Source organism: Thamnophis sirtalis, unplaced genomic scaffold (assembly GCF_051295495.1).
Source record: "Thamnophis sirtalis isolate CommonGarterSnake01/CBP01778 unplaced genomic scaffold, rThaSir2_p1.2 scaffold_1, whole genome shotgun sequence".
In the NCBI taxonomy this organism is placed as follows: domain Eukaryota; kingdom Metazoa; phylum Chordata; class Lepidosauria; order Squamata; family Natricidae; genus Thamnophis; species Thamnophis sirtalis.
Genome location: NW_028261381.1, coordinates 123,595,084 through 123,621,761, shown reverse-complemented (window position 1 = coordinate 123,621,761; position 26,678 = coordinate 123,595,084). Strand labels below are relative to the sequence as shown.

At 35.0% G+C, this 26,678-nt stretch overlaps 1 protein-coding gene across 6 annotated transcripts in view; it reads right to left on the bottom strand.

The window, feature by feature from the left end:
- The window catches only part of NPAS3 (neuronal PAS domain protein 3), a 723,511-nt gene that overhangs the window by 52,764 nt on the left and 644,069 nt on the right, over positions 1-26,678 (bottom strand). For 3 of the 6 annotated variants that reach the window (XM_087723456.1, XM_087723467.1, XM_087723462.1), the window contains 2 exons: positions 23,213-23,296; positions 3,584-3,702 (listed from right to left, as the gene is read on the bottom strand). In XM_087723456.1, coding sequence (XP_087579582.1) covers positions 3,584-3,702; positions 23,213-23,296 — 203 coding nt within the window. The remainder of the gene's footprint in view (positions 1-3,583; positions 3,703-23,212; positions 23,297-26,678) is intronic. The other 3 variants (XM_087723489.1, XM_087723482.1, XM_087723476.1) reach the window with 1 other exon arrangement.

Below are 26,678 nucleotides of genomic sequence, written 5' to 3'. Positions count from 1 at the left end.
TGGGCTCCCATCTCTTCCCACTTTATGACCTGAGTAGTCCAGAGTTGCTGTTGCTAAATAATGTGATCACACAACATTGTGCTTTATGAGAACATTATTTAGTGATGAAAATTCGCTAAATGGGAAAATTTGGTTGGGAAATTGAGAAAATTCTGATCCCAACAACTACCTGTAATAGGCCATCAATTGATAACTTACTTCCAATGCTGTGATATTGTAATTTTTCTTCTCAATTGAATAATGCAATTCATGTATATTCTTAGTGTAACACCAAGTGAGTGATTTAATTAAGCAGGTTGATTGGATTATCAATTGATTGATTATTTGACTGATTGATTAAAGTTTTTAGGAGAACTGTGATTACCTCATTCTATAGTCCATAATGTAAAATAGTCTTGGCAGAATAGCAATAGAGCCATTAAACTGGGTGTGTACCAAATTTATTTTTGGTGAAAACATTATTGGAGATATACAGATTTTTCAATTTTTTAATTTATACCTATTTCAAGATTATTTTAGTGCAAGGAGGTTGATTAGAGGAAATATATCCATCATTTTTCAATGTTCATTACAAATACTTTGGATGCATTGCAGTAATTAAATGTTTGCATATTATTTTTTATCTCAGTTTATTGCATTGAATTAAATTTCCCAAAGAATATGATATGCCTAAATGCTGTGATAAAAATGGCTATTAAGAAGATAAAGATGATGCTTAAATATTCACATTTCTGAGATCGTCCAAATATGAGGAATGAGAAGTTCTTACAAACTGAATTCTTCACCTTCTGACTGAGAGAAAGTTAACTTCTATACAGTATAACATAAATAAATAATAACCTAACCTCACTTAGGAACCCCTTTAATACATATCCATAATATATAAGGTCTAAATATATAGATCTTCACTAAAGTTTGTGAAAACTTCAGTGCAGATCTATATATTGAGACCTTTTATATTATAGATAATTGTTTTGAATAAAGCCTCCTTAGTTTTTCCCATTAGGCTGCCTTTATAACGACTAAACTTTGCAAGACGTTTTCTATTCCCATCTGAACACCAGACAATCTCTGCATCACTGTAACCAATTTCTCTCTTAAGAACGTTCCCTCAAAAATGCCCGAGGTTATATGTAAGTTGATGTTGAGAATATAAAAGCAGATGTACATGTTACTCAAAAGAGTCAGTAATAAAACAATTTATCTGGTCACTTCATAGAAAGATTTTAGCATCGGCTGAAATTCTGGATTGAGAGTTGATTACACAGTCAACAATAGTTCAAGTTATGTACGTACATTTATTCTTATTTATCAGATTTATTTCTTGCTATTCATCTGGAAACTCAAGGAGTGTTAGTCCTAGACATTAACCACTATTCCACTCAAATATTCAAGTCTTTTTCAAACTTTTTATCCAGTGGTGGGTTTCCATTTTGTTTACTACTGGTTTGCTTTTGTGCATGTACGCGCTTGTGCATGTGACACTTCTGCTCATGTGCAGAAGCGTCCAGGCAGGTGGGCATAGCCTCCCGCCGCCTCTACTACCAGTTCTCCTAATCCGGGCTGAACTGGGAGAAACCCATCTCTGTTTTTATCCCAATATTAACTTGGTGTTGTCATTTCTCTCTATTCCATACAGTTGGCCCTATGTAAAAAAACTACGCCCTGCTATTAGTGACCAGACACAAACTCTCTTATCTTAAATTTGTATAGAGCAATTAAATATTTTATTACGAAGCTTAGAATTTGCCTACAAAAAATGACATTATATTGTATGTTTTGCACCACATGAAAGCATACTGAGTTCAGCATTAGAGCCAAAGCATTGAATCTTTAAAAAAATAATTTCTTAAAAAATGTTCAAAAGTATCATTTACATTTATATCCAAAAGATATTCCAGAACAAACATTTTCCTAAGATATTTCTTCTTCACAAAAATTATTGCCTTAATTTTTTCTAAAACTGGAAAATCTTATTTTTCCAGCATTTTCTAGGTTTCCCTGCATTAGCATATTCTTCTTTATATATTTTTATTTTGTAACAACTTAGTTCCTTTCCTTTATTCCACAGTGGAGAATCAACACCAAATGTATAGAGGTGTGCAAAGATAGTCTTGACCAAAGCATATAAGAGCCATTTAAGAAGGACATTAAGAAAGAGCAAACAACAGCTCTAAACTGGGAAAGGAATAGGCATGAGAAAGAGTATAATCCCATCTTGATCCTGTTTCACATAAGGGAGGGCAGAGGAAAGCCCTGGTAGGCTTTCAAGATATTGTTAGTATATTCTACAAGTTATATTTCTGTAGCCTTTAGCGTTGACATAGGATTGATAAAAGCTATAAATACGGCCTGGAAATTTGTTCTCAGTATTATAAAACCATTGCACATATTATGCATAATAGAAATGTTTCATTTTGAAGAGTTATTCTATCATCTCCATCAAAGATCAAGTCAAGTTGTCTTAAATCTAATAGAAATAAGCACAAGCTATATAACCAAAGGAAGAATTTGTGATTTTCATATTCTCAAGATCCTGGCACAGAAATTCAGTTTTGTATTTGCTCTGATCTGAAATGCATCCAGAATAACAGTAAGCCATATCAGGTTGTACTATTTTCAAAGTCTGATTGTTCCTAAATACAGTAACTTTGAGAAGGCTGGTTATTTTAGAGTCGGTGTTCTGCAACATAACCAAAATAACAAGAAAAGCAATAACAGAATGGATTGCTTAAATAGGTAATAGGTGATTGTGTAAAGCATGAAAAAAGTATTTATTTATTTATCTACATATTCAACTGAATTATAAGGTCACTCAACTCAAACAATGTGGGTCGGGGTGGCATGAAACAGAAATGCTATATTCTGAGTGCATTGGCAAATCTTTATCTCTTGTAAAACAAGAGGAAGCAGGATACAGCAGGACAAACAGGAAATTAAGTGAAGGACTGAAAGTGAAAGTTGAGATTATTAATCACAAAGAAAGTTAAAGCAAGAAAAATAAAATAAAAAAACCTATATATCCAGAGATCACATCTGTGAAGAATGTTGAAAAAATGAATGTTGATCAGAATTGCCAACAGCTCAAAGTCAATCTTGTTCAGGATTCAGGAGTATTCAGGATTATATATAAAGAAAAATGAAAATTCTTCTAGTGACAATAATTTGTGATATAAAACATTTCTCCCAATTCATTGGCAGTGATAGAAAAACAGTTGTAAACTCCCAATACAGCATTCTTCTCATTAAATCCATGGAATTTATGCTTCCTAAGAAGCATCTCCTGTTGTGTTAAATGAGGCTTTCAATTATTTCGTTCAACATGAAGAATTTTTAGGGGCTGCCCCAGATAGTCTGTGACACTAAAGAATGCTGCTGATTTTTTAACCTTGCTATGATACCTGATGGATATACTTCAAAAATATCACCTATGGCCTTTAACTTTCTCTTTGTAAAACTATCCAGCTCAACTGTTATGAAGCTCTGGAGAGCAGATTCTGGGATCTGCTACAATTTATCATATATCTTTTAAAAAAGAGGGAGAACATCTAACAATATTCAGGAAGACAAAACAAAAGTTTACCTTATATCCTGAAGATTTTATGTGTACACCTCGCTTGGTCAGTGTTGATTTCATCCGAATGAAAAAAGAACGCTCTAGATTGTTGTCAGTTGAAAGTAGGCTTGGGCTTGTAGTTTCCACTAAAATAGACATAACAAAATAATTTATTGATCATTTAACTTTTAGAGAGCTCTTCTGAATGTCATAGGCGCAGCCATTGAGGTAACCTAAGACCAAATGCAAGATATGGAAGATATTTTTTTAAAAATTGAGCAGTACAGAAGTTGTAGACTTAACAATAAAATAAATAATCTCTCTTTCACCCTACTTATGATTGAAATAGGGAAAAAGCCAAACTGCTTTGGATGAAAATTCATAGCCTTCTCATAACACTGCAAGCAAAATTCTACAGCAGAAAAAAACTTGAAAGAAAACAAGCTGATATTAGGAAAGGAGCCTATTTATTTTTCTGAAACTATCCCAAAAATTTTGTCAATTCAATGTGGCCTTCCTCAATGCTTCCATGAAAACCACCAGTCCATATATTACGGCCAATTTTCAAACAATAAATTGTTGTTTTCTCGGTTCAATTGGAAGTTTCCGTCTCCCCTTGCTCTTTCCGTCAAATTGGAGCTGGCTTTTATCTGAGAGTAGGGAAGAGATAATTGTAACATTCGTCCACCTAAACATGAGTAAAAAGGTCACGTACTCGAGTGCTTTTATTTTCCTATCAAATGCGAGCACACTTTTGTTGTGCAAGACATTTAATTGAGAAGCAAACCTCTACGAATATATTGGCAAGAAAACATTTCAGTTTAAGCAGTTTAAAGGACACCAGTCAAGGAGTTTTCATCAAATTTAAAGCCTGCTTTTATCAACCAAGGTTTTTCCCCTTTATTTGAAAAGGGTTAGGCTATTGATATTAACTTGCATATATTTACTTTCCTATAGCCATTTTACTTTGGATTTCTACTCTGCTGTGATTAGCCCACTGACAATAATGCTGTTTTTCTTCAGTGTGTCTCAAGACTGTTTTTTAAAGAGAGCATGAATTCCATGTCATTTTAAATGTACAGCTCTTTATCACTCGAGGGAAAAGCAGAGCCATGTTATATTTAGTACTTTCATTTCTTCTGATTAAATATGAATTACTATGAAATTTTTCTCATCATCTAACATGCCATAATACGCCAACAGCTTTTTAATACACTATATAAGCACAAACTTCTGCTCTAAGAGTTTAATTTGCCCCTCTAATCCAATCACATCAACCTTATTTCTCTTATCAGAGATTCCCATTTTGAATTAAATGAGCTCATTAGTTTTAATCAAAAGCAGAGAGATCAAAACTTAAATGTAAATGCTTTAGATCAGAACTGTCAGTCAGCCGTGCAGTTCTATTTTACTAAAACACAAGATCAGAGACCCTTAGAACCATTTTTTTCCTCATAAGGGATGCTGAGAGCTCCAAGATGCTGTATCCTATTTTTTCTGTTTCACAAGGACAGATTATACATTTAAGGTTAGACTTAATTTAGTGCATTTCTTCCTCTATTCTAGTGGAAATAGAAAAGTATGCCAATCTTTTGTTAGCTTCTTTCACATTTATTGGTGATGTCCTCAGAGACCTAGTGAAGCGCAAAGCCATCAGAAACCACATCACAAATTTGGCCTTAATGCTGGGTTTCATTTGGTAATATCATGTTTGCAGCATCTAAAAAATGAAAGTTTCAAAGTAAGGAAATGTATAATCAAGGTGACTAGAACCCTGAAACCACACACACAAAAGAAGATCCTAAGCAGTAATGGCATGAAGAGACTCACTATGAATTATTACTGCTAGTATACCGCACTCAATAGTACAGTGGTTAAAGTGTACATTAAGAAACCACAGCATGTGTTCTTCCTGCTGAGTGAATAAATATTAAAATTGGCTTCACACATGCGGCAGCTACAGTCCAGCACATTATAATCTAACATAAGCAGAGAGCAAAATATGTTACAATGTATTGTTAAAAATTATGAACTAAACACATGGAAGTTGTGTTAATTAAGAACATAAGAAGACTTCTGTTTGATAAAAACAAAGGTCTCTTTACTCAGATACTTCCCAGAAGCATGGCATCAAAGCAGCATTCCCTTAATTGTTTTTTTAATCACATCAACTTGTTTTCAGACGTACAGCACTTCTGAACGTGAAGTTCTCTTTTCATGGCCAACAGCCATTAATCAAATTATGCTCCGTGCATTAAATGTATTTAGTTGGTAAAGTATGTTTAAATGTTTCATATAAACACTTTCCTTTAAAAACAATTCAAACTAGGTCTTCAGATCCCCCCCCCTTACCTGCATAGTAATGGAAGTTAGCTGCATATTAGTGGAAGTTCTGATTAAATGAAATAGTTTTAATACTTCAAACTTTCAAACTTTAATGGAATTTGTATGCCGCCCACTCCCTAAGGACTTTATTCTGTTTAAATTACTTATTTTTTCACTGATCATTTTATATTTAGACATACACAGTATCTCTATAGTTCTGAGGTTTCTGAACAGAGATGGGTTGCTGAACCAGTAGTGGTGGTGGCAGGAGGCTCCGCCCACCCACCCGGACGCTTCTGTGCATACGTAGAAATGTCGCACATGAGCACAAGCAAAACAGTAGTAAATGGTTAGGAACCCACCAGTATTTTTGAAGTCCCTTTTGCTTTTTAATGGGGATAGGCAATGATTTTCAACAGTCCTGCTCCGTTTTTATTAGCATAATACAACTTAAATAATTGGACTTCATCTCACTTATCCCTTCTTTCCACTACATGTTTTCACAATGAATAGAACAATCCAGAAACCACATGGAAAAGGGCAACAACATAATTTGGCCATTCCTTTTCTATGACAACTTGACTGAAGTGCATAAGAAAGCACATGCAGTGATTTTGGGATTTGGACTTAATCAACAGGATATAATGGTATAAGTAATGATACTGTTCTTCTGGCAACCTAGCAGTTCGAAAGCATGTAAAAATGGAAGTAGAAAAAATAGTAACCACCTTTGGTGGGAAGGTAACAGTGTTCCGTGCGTCTTTGGCATTTAGTCATGCCATGGAGACGTCTTTGAACAGCGCTGACTCTTCAGCTTTGAAATGGAGATGAGCACCACCCCCTCAGGAATGAATAGCACATATGTGCGAGGGGAACCTTTATCTTTAATGATACTGTTTGGTGATAATAAGAGACTCAAAATATTTTTGGGCCTTTTCCCATGTAGGAACTCTCCTGTCCTTCTGATGCCTACATTGCAGTTGGCCATGTTATTTGTTGTACAATACCTGGATGTCAATATAGCAATTTCTGCATTTTAAAATCAGCATTCATCGACTCTCCCCTTTTTAACTATTTGCACTTCTATTCTGTATCACACTCTTGTGCATGAGACAGAAATAATGAGACAAATCTTTTGAAGCATGGAGAAGGAAGGAAGGAAGGAAGAAAGGAAGGAAGGAAAGAAAGAAATGTTACATGTTACAGCAAAGTGCTTGCAACAGGATGGCACTTCAGTCAACCAGAAATTAAACCTCCAAGTAGATTTGAACAACTAAAGTCTGAAAACTCATATTGGTTTGAAAAGCAAGTTTGACTAGGAAAAAGATTCATCTAGAAAGAAAGTGTGTCTGTGTGTCTGTTTGTCTATGTTTGTGTACATTTGAGAAAGAGATATAAGGAAGAAATAAGAAAGAATTGATTCCAGTGTCAGTTCAAAAACTTTCTACTATATAACTGTACATAGCCTATCTCTGAAGGAACAGATGACAGTTTATGATGGGAACTAAGTACGCTCTCAATTGCCCAACTTGAACCTAGTTTGCTTTTCTCTATGAATTCTCTGCTCTGTGCCATCCCAGTCTGATTCCTTCAAGCCTTATTGGTTACAACCTTCAGAATTCCCAATCAACACTAAGAATATGAATAATATAAATTATCATCCAACACGTGTGAAGAGGATAAGCTTGTCAAAAAAATGTTCTAGGTTATAGCACCGATATATTTTCAACTTGTCAAAATGGAAACTATTAGCCAAATATTTTCTTCTTCCTTCTACACTGAGAATTGACCATTGGTGTCTTAGGGGACAAATAAGAGTCACACAGTAAATATCAGAACTTCATTAAGGCATCAGGACCCTAATATGTAACTGTTTATAACTTTATAAAATTTATAATTTTTAGTGGTTATCAGGATTTCTGAGAATGCCATTGAATTTGCTAGAGTCAAGACATAAAAGGTGGAAAGTAGGAAAAGTGACTTATTCTAGAAGACATTTTAAGCACTAATTTTATACAATTAATTATATAATGTTTCACCATTAAGACTAATAATCTGTATAAAGTCAGGATGAAGTATATGCACATGGAATTTTGAAGGATTCAGAATTTACCACCGATCACAGAAATAAATCATTTCGTAGGTTACTGCACACATGAGAAGCAATGCTGATCTCATAAATCAGACCATGAAAATCATACCTATTCCATAACAATAACCATGACAATAAATACAGGCTGAGAAGCACAGTAGTTCTGAAATAATCCTACTAGCTAGAAGCTGCAGTTTATAAACAGTTATACCACAGACTGTGAAGGGACTCAATATTTATTTTAAATAAACAGATGCCACAGCTTCAACAATGAAGTGAAGAATCAGTACATTAGAAAGTGTCTGCGATCATTCTGATATGACTCTCAAAACAGACTGTTTTGAGATTTGGATTTGTCAGATAACATGATTAAGATACAAAAAAAGTATTAATAATGTTTTCATATTCAGAAATTATTTTAATGGGACTTATTTTTGAGTTAAGTGGGTGTATTGTAACTTATGGCAAGATATGGGGAGGAGACTTGTACACTTGATAGGACATCTTTCATTGTAAATTGGAATACAACTGCTGTCTTACCAGAAGGACATAAGAAGGCTAAGAATGAAAACAAAAACAGCAAAAAACCAAAAAACTTGGACAAAAATGAATTAAAACTGAATTGGCTAAGAAGAAAGATCAAGATCATGTTTGTTTTCTAAAGAGAGATTTCAATACATTCCATACATTAAGGGCAACACATGAGAAGCTTATTCCCTATGTATCCAATTTTGCTCTCACTTGTTCTCTCATCATCATCTTCTTTTAACGACCCCATAATCCCTTGAAGGCTGGAGTCTGAACAACTGAATGGAACTAGCAGGGTTTTTTTTAATGGCCAGATGCCTTCCTGTCATCAATGCAGAGTTTTGTTCAGATATATTCTCAGTGTGCCCAGAGAGAGGGAAGTATCTTTCTCTACCTAGGCTCAAACTCACAATCTCCTGATTGTGAGGTGAAAGCTCCACCTCTAGGCCACTGCACACTCCTCTCACATGCTCTCACCAATGTGGTTACTAAAGTATCCTTCCTAAATGTTTTGCATAGCCCTAAGTCATAGATAAATGTTGCCAGGTTTAGTCAGTTTGCTCATTTTGGAGCAACCTTATAAATCTTATCGGTTCTGTCAGGATATAGTTTTATACAGTTTGTGGTTGACAAACTGTATACAATTGCAGAAAATTGCTTGTTGCTGCTATCTATCATTTGTTAATTCACCAACAACTGGGGGAGCAGATCCATACTGCAGGTGTGTCTTTCGTGACCCGACAAAAGCGCTAACGTCATAAGCGTGCCGACAACACCGCGGCGCTAAAACCGCAATGTCAAAAGCGCGCTGACAACAGCGCGCCGACAGAAGCGTGATTTAATTTAAGTAAGGTTTACGGTTAGGTTTAGGGTTAGATTTAGGGTTAGGTTTAGGGTTAGGTTTAGGGTTAGGTTTAGGGTTAGGTTTAGGGTTAGGTTTAGGGTTACGTTTAGGGTTAGGTTTAGGGTTAGGTTTAGGGGTAGTTTTAGGGGTAGGTTTAGGGTTACGTAACAGCGCGCTTCTGTCGGCGCGCTTTTGTCGGCGCGCTTTAGGGCTAATTTGTCGCTCATTCGGCGCACGGTTTTGTCACCGCACTTTAGTCACCGCGGTTTAGTCAGGCGCGCTTTTGTTGTGCGCGCATTTGTGGTGGAACCGTGTCTTTTGTGGAGTATAATATGATTCCTAAACAGGCTAAACTCCAAGCTGACTTTCTATCATCAATAGGCCTCTACACCAATGTTTTCAATCTCAGCCAGCTAGAGAATTCTGGGGGTCCATTTTTCTTAAAAGTTAACATTGAGAAATGCTGAGCTAGACCATTTCAGATTGCCTTTGACTTACAACTGCAATTGAGTTGTAAGTCAGAGCAGTTGTAAAGTGGCTCACTATGTGATCACACCCAATTTTGTGACCTTTTTTTGCAGTGGTTCTTAAGCAAATACCATCGTTAAGTGAACCCATTGCTAACTATGGGCAAGAGAGTCTCTCACTCTCATGAAGATGTAGCTGTCTGAATTGAGAAACGAGATAATGTGGCTTCTGTGTTATAAATACCACAACATATTATTTATATGGAATATATACACACAGAAAATTTACCATATTTCATCAGATTTGAATTTTGATAATTATTAACAACAGCCAAAATATTACCTCCATGTATTCAACTCCAACCATCCAAATGTCCAAAAATAAAATTAAATATAAAAATAATTAATTCATGATATGTTCCTTGATACATCTTAATTGGAGGGGAAATAATCTCCTTTGTGAAAACTGAAGCAAAGGAACTAAAATAATAGATTTTAAACCAAGGAATATAAATGGAAATTAATCCATCTCTTTCATAAAAAGTTCCAAATAATCACACTGAAAGATTTTTGCACATCTAACAATGTCACCAGAGTAGTTTCAGGTTTCTCAGATTCATTTGTTAAAATATTCACTAATTATCTCATCTCCACTAATCATATTATCCAAAACTTGATGTCCTTCCATAAAGCCAGATTGTGCAGCATGTATGATTGATGGTAGCATATTCTACAATCTGTGTGCTAAAGTTGCAGTCAAGATTTTTGCATCTATATTTAACAAGGATATTGGATGATAATTTGCACAATTTGAAAGGGCTTTCCTAGCTTCAGTACAATTATTACATAGGACTCATCAAAAACAATAAAACAGTAATAAAATAATACGTGATATATAGAAATAAAAATAAGAAGCTCAGTTGAGACTTACTGTAATAGATGCCTTTGTGGCAGAAATAAAACATGAATTTCACGGTGAAAGGAAATTAACACTGGATTCCCCTTTTATCACTGAGCTTTCTATGACTCAGTTTGGGTTTTGTATTCTCAGTGCTAAAATATTGGGCTCACCACTGCCCTAGGTATGCTGTGACTGAAACTCTTGAAATTCCCAATCCTGCATCCTGAAGTCAGCTTTAATTCTCAACATCTGAAAGCCAAGTTGGTTGGGGAAGACTGAACTACGTTCTCCTCCTTCCTCAACAGCATGGCCTTAATACAATAATGCACAATATTTTTTGCAGTTGAAGTGGTATGACACATTCCCAAAAATGATTGGGGCAGGAAAAAGGAATAAGCAGGTCCAGGACAAAAGTAATTTAATTTTAAAATGATTAGAATGCAATGAATGAAATGTAGTCCATATGATTACTCATTTAATCTCCTTTTGTGTCGTGCTAAAAATTACAATTTGGCAAGATTCAAAACTCTGTAGACTGCATTCATCTATTGGGGTGCAGACTGGACCTTCTTGTCTTATTTTGTCACCTCACTGCATTAACATTCACATTGAGCTTTGTGTGAATTTAGTTCTTCTAGAAGGAATCTCCAGCTTAGGTTCTAAATAAATGCTTGATATAAAATATGATATATTTTTCCTGGACTTGAACATGATTGAAATTGTAACTGATTCATGTTATACTACATTATTCTGAAGATGTATCAATGTGCCAAAATACTTTGTTCTAAAGAAACAAAGTACTGTCCTTTCCACTATGAGAATTTGTTAGCCTTTTTCCAGGGTTGTGTAATTCTTTTGATACTCTAAAGCAGAAGTCCCCCAACCCCTCGGCTGTAGCCCGGTATTGGGCCACAGCCCATTTGGAACCAAGTTGCACAAGCATCAGGTGAGCACATGTGTGCACAGAGCACCATTTACACAAGCAGTAGGTACTCTTGTGCGCATATGTGAATCTCCATTAGCACAAATTCGAGTTTTACACCTGGAGGCAGGAGTGCCTACTGCTCATGCAAATGGAGCTATGCACGCTAGTGGGGCCTGCTGCTGGCACTGAATCATTTCCTCTACCCCTCTACCCCAGTCCACAAAGCCAGAAAGGTTGGGGACCATTGCTCTAAAACAGTGTTTCTCAGGCTCTATAACTTTAAAATGTGTGGACTTCAACTGTCTGAATCCCCCAGCCAGCATGCTAGGGAATTCTGGGAGTTGGAGTTCACACAATTTAAAATTGCTGAGGTTGAGGTGCATTGCTATAAATTACAGAAAAGCCATGGAGATAATTGTAAGTCATTCCAGCCCCACTACAAATACACCACCAAATCCTTAACATAGTTGCCTTCTGTTGCTACTCTTGATTTATTCAATGTGTTACCATTTCCAACTTTCATATGGCAAGCTGGACTTTGCTTTTTGGTGTGGTCCTACCCTGAGAAAATGAAGGACCTTTAAATGGTCTTGCCCTGTTTAATTTCAGAGCAAGATTGGTATTTGGAAAACGCACACACTCTAAGGAAATACTTACAATGTCAAAGTCACAAAGTCAAAGTCACAATGTCAATACCAACCATTAAGGTGGTATTTTAGCCACAATACTGGGCTCAGTGTAGAATACAAGGCATCGTAAACGGACACTTTGGATGTACAAGACATCCAAAATAAGAAATTATGCAGTAAACTAGGCTCTAGAAAGAAAAAGTAACACAAATTCTATAACAACAAAAAGGCAACATGTTAAATCTTATTGCCCTGCAATTCTAAATGCAGCCACTTGATACATGTACATCTAGTGAAAAATGCATGCTCTATTACTCAGATGATGCTGGATCCCACCTCTTCTGCCCCGTACTGGACCAAATATGGCAACCCTTTTATCTCGACCATAAAATGATTATGAGCCAAATTCTTTTATTAATCTGCCCTTAAGAGCGAAATCCTTTTTTTTATAACAACATGATGTCAAACAAAGGGCACTAGGACTTAGTCTCTGTCCTACAGAACAAAATAACAATACATAAACACCTTTGTGAAGGCAGCTTGAAACCCCATGTTTTCTATTAAGAAGTCATGTTCAATCTTTACCGTTGATAGAACAGAATAGCTAACAGAGAGAACATGGTATATCAGAAAGGTCAATAGTTATTATGAGCTACAAATATATTTTTTTTCCATCCTTCAGGCTGTTTAGCGCATATCACAGCACGAGCAGCTGTCTTCTTTAATGCTTTCAAAATTAGAATCACAAAGAAGAGAAAAAAATACAGTTGCGATGATTGCTCTTTGCTTTTGTTAAGTTTACTTTAATATACTATTTTATATACATGAAGTCTGCATAGCCCAACCAAGGGGAGTAGCTGGCATTTCATATGCAAGCTGGATTCTTTATTTGTTTGTTGTTAAAAATACCTTATCATAAATTGTGTTAACACAATGCATTATTTTAAAGAGTTATAATATAATTCAATTGATGCAAATAACTTGATTAAATATATGTATGTATGTTGCCTAGGTTATATCGTATGTTTAGATGCCATGTACATTTGACTCATGTACATTTACCAGAAATTAATAAAATATAATGTCTGTGAGAGGAATGCCTAATATGTGAACGGAAAAGTATACAAGACCATTCTGAATATTGTAATAATGCTATCATAGTGAATATTACAATTAAAGATGTGAGTTTAAGTATCTCTCCATCTCCTATCTTTCAAGGATGAAAAATGGTTCAAACTATTACAGTTCAAGCTAAAATTTTCAATCTTGAAAAGTCTTTTGGAGTGTCAGCTGGGTACCAAAATAGCTAAGCAATTCTGAAATATGATGAGAAAGCGGAAGAAATAATTTATATTGATACTGATATATCTATACACATAGGAATACTAAATAAATATACTGAACACACATACACACAGCAATAGCGAGGGAGAAAGAGAAAGAGGGAGGGAGGGGGGAGAGAGAGAGGCAGACAGGTAGACTGGTTAGGTGTTTAAGATCCAATCCTAAGTATATCTATTGTACTGTAGATTCAGTTCAATAGGATTGCAAGTGAATGTGTATTTAAATACTTCAGCTTCATTATCAAAGACTATAATCTCAACATTCTGCTGAGTTCTATTTCTGCTGGTCCTTAAAATTTTCAGTGCCATATAGCATATGGAAATTGATTTAATATAATGTAAATATTCATGTTTTATTGGTACAATCTTTTGTACTATCTATGGAGATTCTCAATCATCCAGGTCACGGTTGTATCAAGAAAGTCCAGTTGTGTTTTGGGGAAAAAGCATCTTTGGGACAATCTTTTGTACTATTTCTTTTGCTTGAACTAAGCCCATATCTTTCTTTTCAATAAAAGCTTGCTTAAAAATGAAACAAAAATATTAGGCATTAGTTTCTCACATCTGTCAGTTTGGATTAGAATATTCACTGTTTATGATTCTGAAATGTATGCATGTATGTATTTGCTGTATTAATGACCCTGCCCTGTTTTGTTCCATGTGTAAGAGATCTTAATTCCAGCAAATGAATTATATATATTTAGAAGGAAATATGTATGTTGTGGGGAAAATAGGAAGGAGTATTATATATATTCACTGCCTTGAGTTACTTATAAAGTAATAAAGATGGGACAAAAATCTAATAAATAAATAAGCATTTAATGAGATGAACAATGCTACATTATGAAATGAGTTGGAACCAAAAATGAATAAGGAAGACAAACATGGAAAATGCACATTGTGCAAAGCAATTTTTTCCATTGTTTTCATCAGCATAATTCATCTTTGAGTATTCTAAATGTGAGATTGTATATGCCTGTGAGAAATTTTCCGTAATTGAAATATTCGGCTTCTTGCTGAGAATTTATCTCCAGACTATGGTGTGATTAGGTGTAGAATTTTTTCCTAGATTCTATTATCACAGATTTCCATGTAGGGGGAATGAAAGATCAGTGTAGCAGCTCAGAAGTGGAAGCTGTGTATATAAAGAGCACCATATTCAATTGCCATTATTTTCAGGTACACAAGAATGTGGTTAAATTATAATTCCCAACAACTATAACCAATATGAAAATCGGGGGTTATATTTCCACGGTATCTACTGTACATGGTGACTCAGTATTTATATGATTGGTTTTGAGTGAGTTGGAACAACTGATGAATTCGTTATAAGGCAGTATCATATGTGTGTGTATGTGTATATACTTATATATTACACACATACACTGGGAAAATGTTAATGGCATTAGGAATAGGATGTGATACTACAGAAGGGAAATTGCTGAAATTACACTGCTAAAATATTTATGTAATATTTAAACTGGAAGGGAGATGTTTGATTTTCACTCTGAAAAAAAATCTGATAAACTGTTGTCTGTAAATACCAGCAAACTTGTTAAAGTTGGAAAATATGTTTGGATATTCTATTTTTCATGCTTTTCACAGGTTTGTTCTGTCCATTTTCTGCACTAATCTTTCTGAATTATTACCACACATTCCGGTACATATTTTATTGTAAACATCTTTATATACATTTTTTGTAAACTATATATTTCATTCATTTTTATTCATTTATCAATATAATTTTGTAACTTTTAGATGAAAAACTACCTAAAAATTTAGACACTTGCAGCAAAAGGATATTTTTGTCCCAGGCTCTATATTGTTTTAAGAGAAATAAAATGTATATTAACTTGTCTTCAACTCTGCATTCAATGAATCTTAGAACAAAAGAGGATGTACATTAAAGCTATACACATCCAATTAAAAATAGTACAGTAATACAAGAAATGGGCAAGCTGAAGCTTTCAAATAATGCAGGGAAACCTGTCAGACAACAGCCTCCAAGAGTCCAGCATTTTGCATCACACAGTGTCTAACCCATTTGGGAAGCTTGCAATCTGAAAATGGGTCTACTTCCATTTTGATTCTTTGCACATTTTGCCTGAATAGATGATCTAATTTCTAATACTATAACAGAAGGAAAATGCTTTCCTCTATTTATTTTTCCTGCCATGCATAATTTAATATTCCTCTATGAACCTTTTTTTTCCTAAGCAGTACTTTCACATATTGAAACTGCTTTAGCTTACAAAAGCCATGCAATCATCCAGCCTAATTTCAAAAGCCTTCTGCAAGCTAGTATATCAAAAGTCTAGGGGAAAAATGATCCTCCAGGTAGCCTTTTGTATATAAAGGATAAGAGAAAGTGAAAAAGAAAGAAAAAGGGGAAGGGGACGGGAAAAAGAAATGAAGGAAGGAAGGAAGGAAGGAAGGAAGGAAGGAAGGAAGGAAATACCCACTTGTTATTCCAAAGTAGCCTTGCCTACCTCTTATTTCAGTCCTGTTCACCCCAGCAATTGACATGTGCCTTCTCCACATAGTAGATTACTAGACAATCTGGATGATTCTTTCATAAATATGTCCTTACTTAGAGAGAAACAGAATGATCATGGCCTGGCAAAAAAGTAGTGAGAATGGGAGTGACTCCCAACTTCCTGCAGCATCTCAATTGATATTTCTTGCAGACAACCAAGTCTTTGATTTTTTCATTATGTGCCCAACTTTTGTTATGGGTACATGTCCAAGTATAAAAGAATCAGACAACTTATATGTCTGAATGTTTCTTGTTGACAGCACACTTTTAGATTCAAATTAGGGAGGAAATGTGCTAGATGATTATTATCTATTTTTCTTTTTGAATAGTGAAATTTTCCGATATCTATACGTAAATATGGCCTAATTAAGAAAAAAGTATTTAAATATACTATGTTTTGTAAAACTGCTATAATGCTGTGTTCTTTTCTTTTCTCTCTCATATTTATCATTTCTCGACAGTACATTTTCACTACATAGCAGCTTGCACTGTTTTTTTTCCCCTTCCTCCAAGCCTGGAGTTCACCCCATGGATTAACAAATGATTGAGGATTCTCTCTTAAAAGACTCTTTAAAAAACCTGTCAGAATCAGCCTGAGACACAGATTTATTATGAACTATTTAAAGGGCTTAATATATGTATCCCTAAAGAGCCCTTGGAGCAAACTAAAAAGGAAGAGTGGAGTTCTCAAAGAATGGGGAAAATTCTCCAATGCCCCACTTTCTTCACACCACGATTACTGTTTACTCAAAGGATAAAACGCCTAACCTGTCATATGCAACCTTCAGAAGCCATATTGCCAGTGAAGTACAATCGAAAAAGAACCCAAACAATGGCACTCAACAGTAATACCTTGAAGGCAGCTGTAATTTATTTTCTATCCTCTTCACTAATACACTAATGTGGCTTTGTCTTCTGGAAAAAAGGACTTCTGTCCCATGTAGCAGTGGAAAAACTACCTGAGTGTCACTTGCACGCAGGCTCTGACAATCCCCTTAATAGGTTTTTATTGAAATTAATTATATGTTATTGTATTAAAAGAAACTTCCTAATAATTAGATCACCTTCCAAATGTGTACCATTCCCCCATCTGTCCTTGGAAAATAAAGCACTGCAGACAAGTTAGTATTTTAAAGCATGATAGAATTGAATGTTAACATTGTAATGACATCTTAACTGCAAAATTGATTTCATGTGGATGCCAAGATATAATTACAGTATAGGCTTTAGACTACTGAAAAATATTTAGGAAGAAAGCATCTTCCTTTATATAAAGTTTTTTCAGATTGGCTCAATCAGTCTGGAAGTTCAATTTGGAATGGGTATTTTTCTGTAAATGCAGTGCAATTAAATGTGAATTTATTCACTCTGTATGTGCACATAATAAATTAAGCTGTGTTTGGTTACTCAGTATTCCAGCTATTCTTCTTGTGCTTGGCCAACCAATGCCATGAGATGTTACCAAATATTTGGGTAACACCCTCTCCTCCTCAAAAAAGAAAGGAAGGAAGGAAGGAAGGAAGGAAGGAAGGAAAGACAGACAGACAGACAGACAGACAGACAATCACATAGTGGCTCAATCAGGTTGGAACCATCATGCACAGGGTAAAATTCCGCAGTCACAGATTTTAGCAGACAAGCAGATGCTAAAGATTATAAATAAACGGAGACTGATAGAGACTGAATTTGCAGGTCACAATCATTCACAATCTATCATTATGAAGTTAGTAATGATAAGTCTGGCTTTGGAAAACATGCATCATTGGAGTTAAAATAAATTAATTTTTAAACACCATAGGAATAAATTGTAACATGGCATTCTTACTTAACCATCACTTAATCTATGATCTGGGTTCAGATGATAAGAGAAAGCAAACCCTATTTAACTATTAGCTAGTTGTGTTTTATGATTATGTTCTAAAGTAATGTTTCAACTGTTATTGTTGTGTATCTCATGTAGTTAGGCAGAGAATAGAAAAGCCATGAATAAATAATAGATATCATGGTTTTGTTTTCTAAATAGTATATTTTTAGTTTTGCAATGAATAAATTATATATAATATTATAAACTGATTAGTACCTAGCTTGATTTTTTGGATTAGATATTTACCAGCAACACCTGCCAATCTGAACATTTATTTGGATTGCTAATACATATTCTGTATTGGGAATAAAGAAATGTGATATGCAGACAATTTTACTCTGAACATTTGAACTGCCATAAATTGGAAAATTAGGTGTTTTTTTTTTACAACTCTTGAGAATTTTCTTTAAAACTTTTCAGTAATTTCTCAGCTGCCTTTTATCCCTGTTTCCTGCCTTCTTTATTGTAGAGAGATATGTTATACTCAGGTCAATGATATTCTTTAATGCATTACTATATCTGAAGCAAATATAAAAATCTCTACAGGCAAGATGTAGGTACTGAAAACAGTAATTAGCTGACTGTTCAGTTATTTTGTTTAAGAAATATAGGGGGCATATTTAATCAAATCAGGCATTTACATAATTATGATTTCCCTCCATTATAATTTTTGCATTCTGTTAGCAAATTTGGCTTTTGCTAACATGATGCAAAAGTTGTTAATGAGTCTCATTGTATTAGCAACTTTCTATGACATTAACAAAATTAAATTTGCTAATAGACTATGACAGTTACTAACATAAGATTAGTGCAAAGAGAGACCAAAATCTCAGTAGGCCATCAAAAGTAATGATCAACATGTAAAGAATGCCTGTTTTTTTTCTTTGTTAAATATAACGTGAATGTTTGTGCAATGTCATTCCCATTCACAGCTACAAAGGGCTCCCTAGGAAGGTCTCTTTTACACAACATTAACGCAAGCACAACACAATGATTAATTTTGGATAGAAAATTATGAGCCATCAACTTTCCTCATTGGAAAAGAACTCATTCAACAAGATGAACTGACAGAAGCATCACGCAAAATATGCATCCTTAAAGTCAGATATTCACTATGAAAATAAGGTAGTATTTTATTAGATAACCTTTTAAAGTATAATTATTAAGCAACTTCATTAGCCAGATATCAAGATAAGTAAAAAGTTTATAATCAGAAGGAAAAAACTCAAAAAAAATAAATCACAGGCTTTCAGATTTTTTCGGTCACAACGAGATTGATTTCCTAAATTCTCTGCCATTCTAACAACATGGAAACCTGAGAGATACAGTATTTAGAGAACAACTAAATAATTAGTTCTAGTTAAAAAAAATTGAGTTCATATGCCATCTAAATCATTAGAATATTGTTTACTATCTGGCTGGATAATAGAAACAGAAGTTAGAAAGAAGGAGATATAAAAAGAGGAAATGGCCAAGTGGAAAGTTGTAAAGAAGAGGATGTTAAGTATTAATGTTACTATATTATTATGTTATTATATTATTATGTTACTATATTACTGATATGATAGTGATGAATATCACAACAAAGATGTGTAATATAACTATGTAAACGTAATTGTACCCAAACCACACACTGTTTGATTAAAATTGAAAGTTATATAAATAAAACAAATAAAACATGGGGGAAAAGAAAATATTGTTTATCATCTAGAAAGAGCAACTGATATAATTTTTAATAGAAGCATAATTATTGAATTGAAATTATCTCAAAATCTACCTTGGACAACCCCCAAAATAATATGATGTCTCCTGATTTCAGTTTAGAAACCAGGAGACCATTAATTCTAGCTCCACCTTAGGCAAAAAGCCAATTGTGTGACCTCAGGCCAGTAGCTCTCTCAACCCTTTGGAAAAGGCAATGATAAACTGCTTCCAAAAATTGGAAGCCAGGAGACAAAACTGACTTTAAAGCACAAATCACATGGATAACAAAATAATTTATAGATACGAGTGCCTCCTAGTGAATCACCTCCAACTGGATCTGGAAAGTCTACATGTAACCAAAAAATAGCACCTTCATTTAACATTGTTTTAATAATAATTCTGTTTCGGTTAAATTATTTACTGCCAATGAACAGAATACTTCATGCTCTAAGGTAATCTTCATTTAATGATCAACATTGGAACAGGCAACTCAGTCATTAAACAAAGCAGTAGCTTAGTGAAAAATCAAGTGACTATGACTGCATATAATTTCACTTCAGTTTTTCTTCTTAACAGCATCAGAATGATGTGACCCCAAACATTTGATGAGTTCAAATGGCAGGAAGATTTCTAGAGCTTGACCCACAAAGAAGTTTAACCCTAACCCCAACACCCCCCCCCCCAACTCTCTGCCTTTTGCAGTGTTCAACCTGCTGCTGGGATATTAGCAAGAAGAAAATTAATGTTTGTATTTAAATTTGTTGGAATGAAAGGGATTACAAAGAGAGTAAGCAGATATACAATAGGGAATATACATTGAAAAAAATGTGCTAGAACTGGCTTTTTGCATAGCACAGTTCTGAGCCCAGAGCTACTTAGGAGACAAAGAAAAGTAGAAGGTGTGAAACTAATCAAAGTCTTGTCAGTTACAGGCAATATCTGCCAGCAGGTTAATTAAGGTCATTGAGCTGAGCTTGTTATGGTGCAGTTAGCACTTCTTAAGGATGCACTGCAGTGTGGAGAATAGCAGTTCAGGAAGAGACAGCTTGCTTAGGCAAGCTCTTTTCTCTATGAAGGAAGACAACAACAACAACAACAACAACAATAAAATGCATAGGAACAAGATAATGTGTACTAACTGTAATGGTGAACTGCAACTGTCTAAATGCAGGCATTAGTTGCAAAGTAACTTATTCATCACTTTTGTAACTGAAAGTGGTCACTGTCTGAGGCAGTCACTAAATGAGGAGTAGGTGTACAACTTTTTTTACCCAATATATAAGATACATTTGACCAAATGACCCTTCTCTGATTTGAAGGATAATAAAATCTATAACTGACAAATAAAATGCCTCATATGTCAGTTCAACTTGTAACTATCTGAATGATTACATTCATGGCCATTTGGCTTCGCTTGCATTTGATGAAACAGCTTTTGGTCCTACAAATCTCAATCTTTCTCAACCCGGCACCAATCCAATAGATTTGGACTACAACTTCCACTAATGCCAGGCGGCAGGTGCATAGAAATTCTGGGAATTACAGTTCCAAGTCATCTGAAGGGCAATAGGACAGTTTAAGCTATAGTACATTTCTTAATCTTTTCAAGGAATCAAGGGACACTGTTTTCTTTTCAGATAACAGACCTATTAGTGGTACCATTTGGGAAGTTCTTATGTACATAAGCCTCAACCAATAATTAGTCCCATAAATATTCTCATAAAGCAAAACAGGAAAAAAAAGCCAACAAATAAAAACCAAACAGAAGAGCAATCAGCAACATCCTTTATTATAACAGAACTGGCTACTCTGCTCTTGACCTATTAAAACTTTGTTTGCTATTATGCTGGCGGGCAAGCTAGTCATGCAGAACAGTGTGGAGGAAATGAGCCAGTGTGTTCCCCTGGTGATATAAATGCTTTATCAAGCTGATCCCTGCCTTGTTATGTAAACTATACCAGGTACTGTTCATTTTAAACACAGAGATAAACAGATCTAATATGCTTCAGGGCATCATGCTTTATGCATGAACTGCTTTTTATTTTTATATTAAAGATTTTCTTGACAGAACCCTTTGCAATGGAGTAAAGCAATATTCTAACATCTTAACTACAACCACAGCAGCACCTGTAAGTTCAAAGCAGTGAGAAAGATAGTCCCAATTCAATTAGACCAATGCAAACCTTTTTTAATTAATTCTTAATAAACAATTAATTTTAGTGAATGCGTCTTGTAATAAGAATGTCTCTCTCAAAAGATAAATGAAAAAAAATCCTCAGAGACGAGTGTTATAAAAGTATAGCTCATGCTATCTGTTTACAATATTTAGCTAGCTTTCTTTTGCCTACCGTTTATTTTTAATTTCAATTTCTGCTTAGATTGATTCGAGATGTAATATTTTTAACCTTTTCATGCATTTTGTAGTCCAGATTTTATCAATGGAGAGGAAAATTAACAGTAACTCCATACAATACTCCTGTAGAAAAAATGTAGGGGGAGGAGGATTCTTTGTGCCACTTATATGAATTTGAGTAAGTCAATTTTGAGATTCAGTTTGGTTTTAATAATTAAGGCACCAGCCTAGAAATGGGAATTCTAGTCCTGCCGTAGACTCAAAACAGCTGGGTCACCTTGGGCAGTCACTCTCTCTCAGCCTCAGTAAGAAAGCAATGGCAAATCACCTCTGAAAAACCAAGAAAACTGCAGGGATTAGTCAATGCTGATTTGAAGGCTCACACACAAACAAAGTCCATTAATTGACAGAAGATTCAAGGCAAGTATGTTCCCCCCACAAAATTATTAGTAATTTTGGCAACAAAGGATTTGGGCATGGTCCAAAACAGATTGCTAGACTACATGGACATTGGGGATATCAACTTTTTAAACAACATAATTAAATCTCATCTTTGTGATGTTCTTCCTAACAATGGAATTTGTAATTAATACCACTTAAAATCCTATAATGTACGTGTGTGTGTGTGTGTGTGTGCGCACACACAGGCACGTGTTGTGTGTGTATATATATTCATATTAAATATAAACTAAATCAGCTGAAAAAGTAACCCCTGCATTTGTCATACACAGACAGTACAAAATTGTGGCATTCATGTGATGGATGACACCATGATATATGTGTTATGATTCTGGCATCATCACAGTTTGCTGTAGATGTTGTTCAAACAAAATAGGAAAACCTCTTTAGAGTTCTCCTAAAAAACAATAGAAGGTATTTTATGAATCACCCAGTGAACAGAGTTCCAAAGGCTCCCATTGAAGAACCTGATTTGATTGCAAAGCTTAAATGAGATAATATGAGAATTCTGAAAAGCTGTATTTTATACCATACATCTTCAGGATACACATCTTGCTTTCAAATCAAAGCTCTGTTACAACATTGAGAAGTCCAAAACATAAACACAACAATCAAATAAAACATTGGCATAAAAACATGATGGAAGATCCAGATAAAGCTCAGGGCCTCAATAACTTGTCACTAACCCGATTCCTGAAGAGTCATTTGGTGGACTGGACAAGCCACAGCACAAAATTTGGCCACACTAAGTATAACAGCTGTATCTGTATCTGCAAATAAAAAGGAAGTATAAAATATATCAGATCTACCTGTTCTATTAGTAAAAAAGTGTGATGTAAGTGGCATGAAAACTATGATAAAATAAACACTAAACAGAAGAAGAATCATGGTGTCAACCTCCCAAGAGTTCTTTGAAAACTATGATAAGCTGAACAACCAGAAGTTGTGTTCCAACATTTTACAATTATTTTCTGTCTCACTTTTCATTTCTAAGTTTATAGGGAGGCTAGAATGGAGCAAGCCAATATGTGTTATCACCTTTTCTTAGAGCAGAAGAGAGAATAGATGATTTTTGTTTACTGTTGTTCATGTGAAACTTGTGGAACACCCTTGCTAAATAACCAAAGAGAATGGAGGCAGATTAACAGAATAACAGAGTTGGAAGAGACCCTGGAAGTCTTCTAGTCAAACCTCCTGCTCATTCCAGACAAGTGGCTGTCCAGTCTCTTCTTAAAAGCCTTCAACGATGGAGAACCTACAACTTCTGAAGGCAAGCTGTTCTACTGGTTAATTGTTCTCGCTTTTAGGAAATTTCTCCTTAGTTTGGATTGCTTCTCTCCTTGATTAGTTTGCTTTGGAAAATAGGTTGACTCCCTCCTTCTTTGTGGCAAGCCCTTAGATATTGGAACATATCATTCACCCCATTCCTTCTTTTCACTAGACTAGACATACCCAATTCCTGCAACCGGTCTTCATATTATTAGGGGCCTCCAGCTCCCTAATAATATTTGTTGCTCTTTTCTGTACTATTTCCAGAATCTCTACATCTTTTTGATAATATGGTGAGCAAAACTGGATGCAGTATTCTAAGTGTGGTCTTTATAAAGTGGTATTGATACAATCCCTCTGCTAATGCAATCTAGTATTGCATTGGCTTTTTTTTGGCAGCTGCCCCACATTGCTGTCTCGTATTTAAGTGATTGTCCACTAGGAATCCAAGATCTCTCCCACAGTTATTGCTGTTAAGACAGGTTTCACCTAATCTCCATCTGTGCATTTGCTTTTTCTTATCTAAGTGTAAAACCTTATTTTTCTACACACGAATTTCATTTTTTAGATAGGGCTCAGTGTTCAAGTCTTTCAAGATCCATCTGGATCTTGAGCCTAAGAGGCAAAAAGTTAGACAAGAGAGGAAGATAACTAAGCGCAGGTGATTTTTAACTGCTGTTTACAGCACTGTATGGTAAGCCAGCTCAACTAATTACAACTCATTTTACAACTACATGGCTTAGGGCCAGTGTACCTGCGACACCGCCTACTGCCACATACCTCTCAACAGCCGGTAAGATCCCACAGATTGGGCCTCCTTCAGATGCCGTCAGCCAGACAGTGTCAGCTGGTGGGCCCCCAGAGGAGAGCCTTCTCTGTGGCTGCTCCGACTCTTTAGAATCAGCTACCCCCAGAGATCCGGACCTTACCCACTCTCATGGCCTTCAGGAAAGCTGTTAAAATCTGACTGTTCCGGCAGGCCTGGGGCTGTTGACCTCATTGTTGAAGTCCAGCCCCGATTAGAATGAATGCATGTGTTTCGTGATTTTAAACTGTCTTTTTCTTATTTTCTTTTTCTTTTTCTTCTTTCTTCTTTTGTAAGCCGCCCGGAGTCCTTCAGGATTGGGCGGCATATACATTTTAATAATAAATAAATAAATAATAAATTTGTAGTATTTATTTAAAAACAACAGTGGTATCTCTGATACCACAGTTTATGCTCTGCCACCAACAGACTGAAATAAAATAGGACCATTCTTAAGTGTCTCCTGTTAATAAAGGCATGCCACATAATATAACATCTGTACTTCTCTGCATATCACTTTTAAAAAGAGAGACTTTACATATGTCCTTCACAATACTTTTGACTGCTAGGATTCCAATAGCTCCTAAACCTATGCACTACTAGTTTGAACCTAGTAGTAATCTAGTAGTAGTAAAATGTGTAGCTCCAGATACAACAAAACTGATTGGCTATTAGTGGCCAAAAAAAGTTTAAGCTTATATGTAAAAAAAAAAGAAAAGAATCCCCCCCCCGCCACAAGTGGCAGTAGAAATCATATAAACTGTGGGCATGATATCACATCTGTATCTTTTTGTCTGAGAACTTATGTCAGAGGTTGAGCTGTATATAACATTCTAAAAAAGATAGATCCTGATTATAACCCTGAATTATAACTTCTTAATTTGGCAAGTGAAGATCCATTATAGAAGACTCTAGGGCAAGAATGTGTTAAGAAAATTATTCTTTCTGTCTGTTCATTTAAAGTAATCCCTTTGGGTGATTAAATGAAATATTACTTGTTTAATAACCTTCAGAACATTATTTTTAAGCAGAAATATTTTGCATATTTTCTCTTCCTAATTTTAACTCACTCATGTCATGGGAAAGGCACAGACATCACACAAAGAAAGTAGAGTTTAGCACCTGAATACTGTTTGTCCTGTCATCATGGCATCTATAATTTAGTGTGAAGCAGTGAGGTAGACAGAGCATTATCATCAGAAATCACCCTGAACAGGGATATAAACCACACTCGCAACAACACTTGTCAGAAAGGTGACTGCAGTCAAAACTAATATCCAAGAGTTTCAAGATAAATGCTGACAATGCAACCATCCTATAAGACTACTATTGCTCCAAGAAATAGAAATAAAATGGGGAAAAATCCTCAGACCAAAGAATGAAGTTCCCCTGAAAGGAGCAATTTAATTTTTATTGGGGCCTAATAAATTCTCTATGAATTAATACAAGTAAAGCTTTGATCTAACTGGATAAGACTATTTTATGTTTGCTACAGAGGAATAAATAGTTTCCCCCTCCCATTATTCTAAATAATCCAATTACCTGCATTCTATCTTTCTTCTCCTCTGGTATCCTGGACTGTATGTATGAAATTCCCAAACCATATAATTAGCTGCAGATTTTATAGAATCAGACCTTTTGCACAATCTATATGCTATTATTCCTCAGCCAGTATTTCTATTTTCGTATACTTTACAATGGGTTTCCTGGAAATTTAATATCAGTGTACTTCCTGCCACATAAACTATGAACCCACAGGGAAACAAACAAACAAAATCTTGGCTTTTAGCCATTATGATTTACTTGGTTATGTGTAGCTTGTTCAGTTTGGTTATTTAACATACATGGCAAATATTTCAATATATACAAAACAATAAGAAGATATGCCAGTTGTACAAGATACCTGTTGTTCTACATTTTACTTTAGAGGAAACTATCTTTTTTCTTTAAGATGTGAGTAGGGAAGATATTGGTTTTATGTTTGTCCTTAGAAAAGTTTAGTAACTTTTCTTACTAAACTTTTCATCCCAAAACTGAATTCTATGAATAGTATTAATAGTAAATAGTATAATTTACAA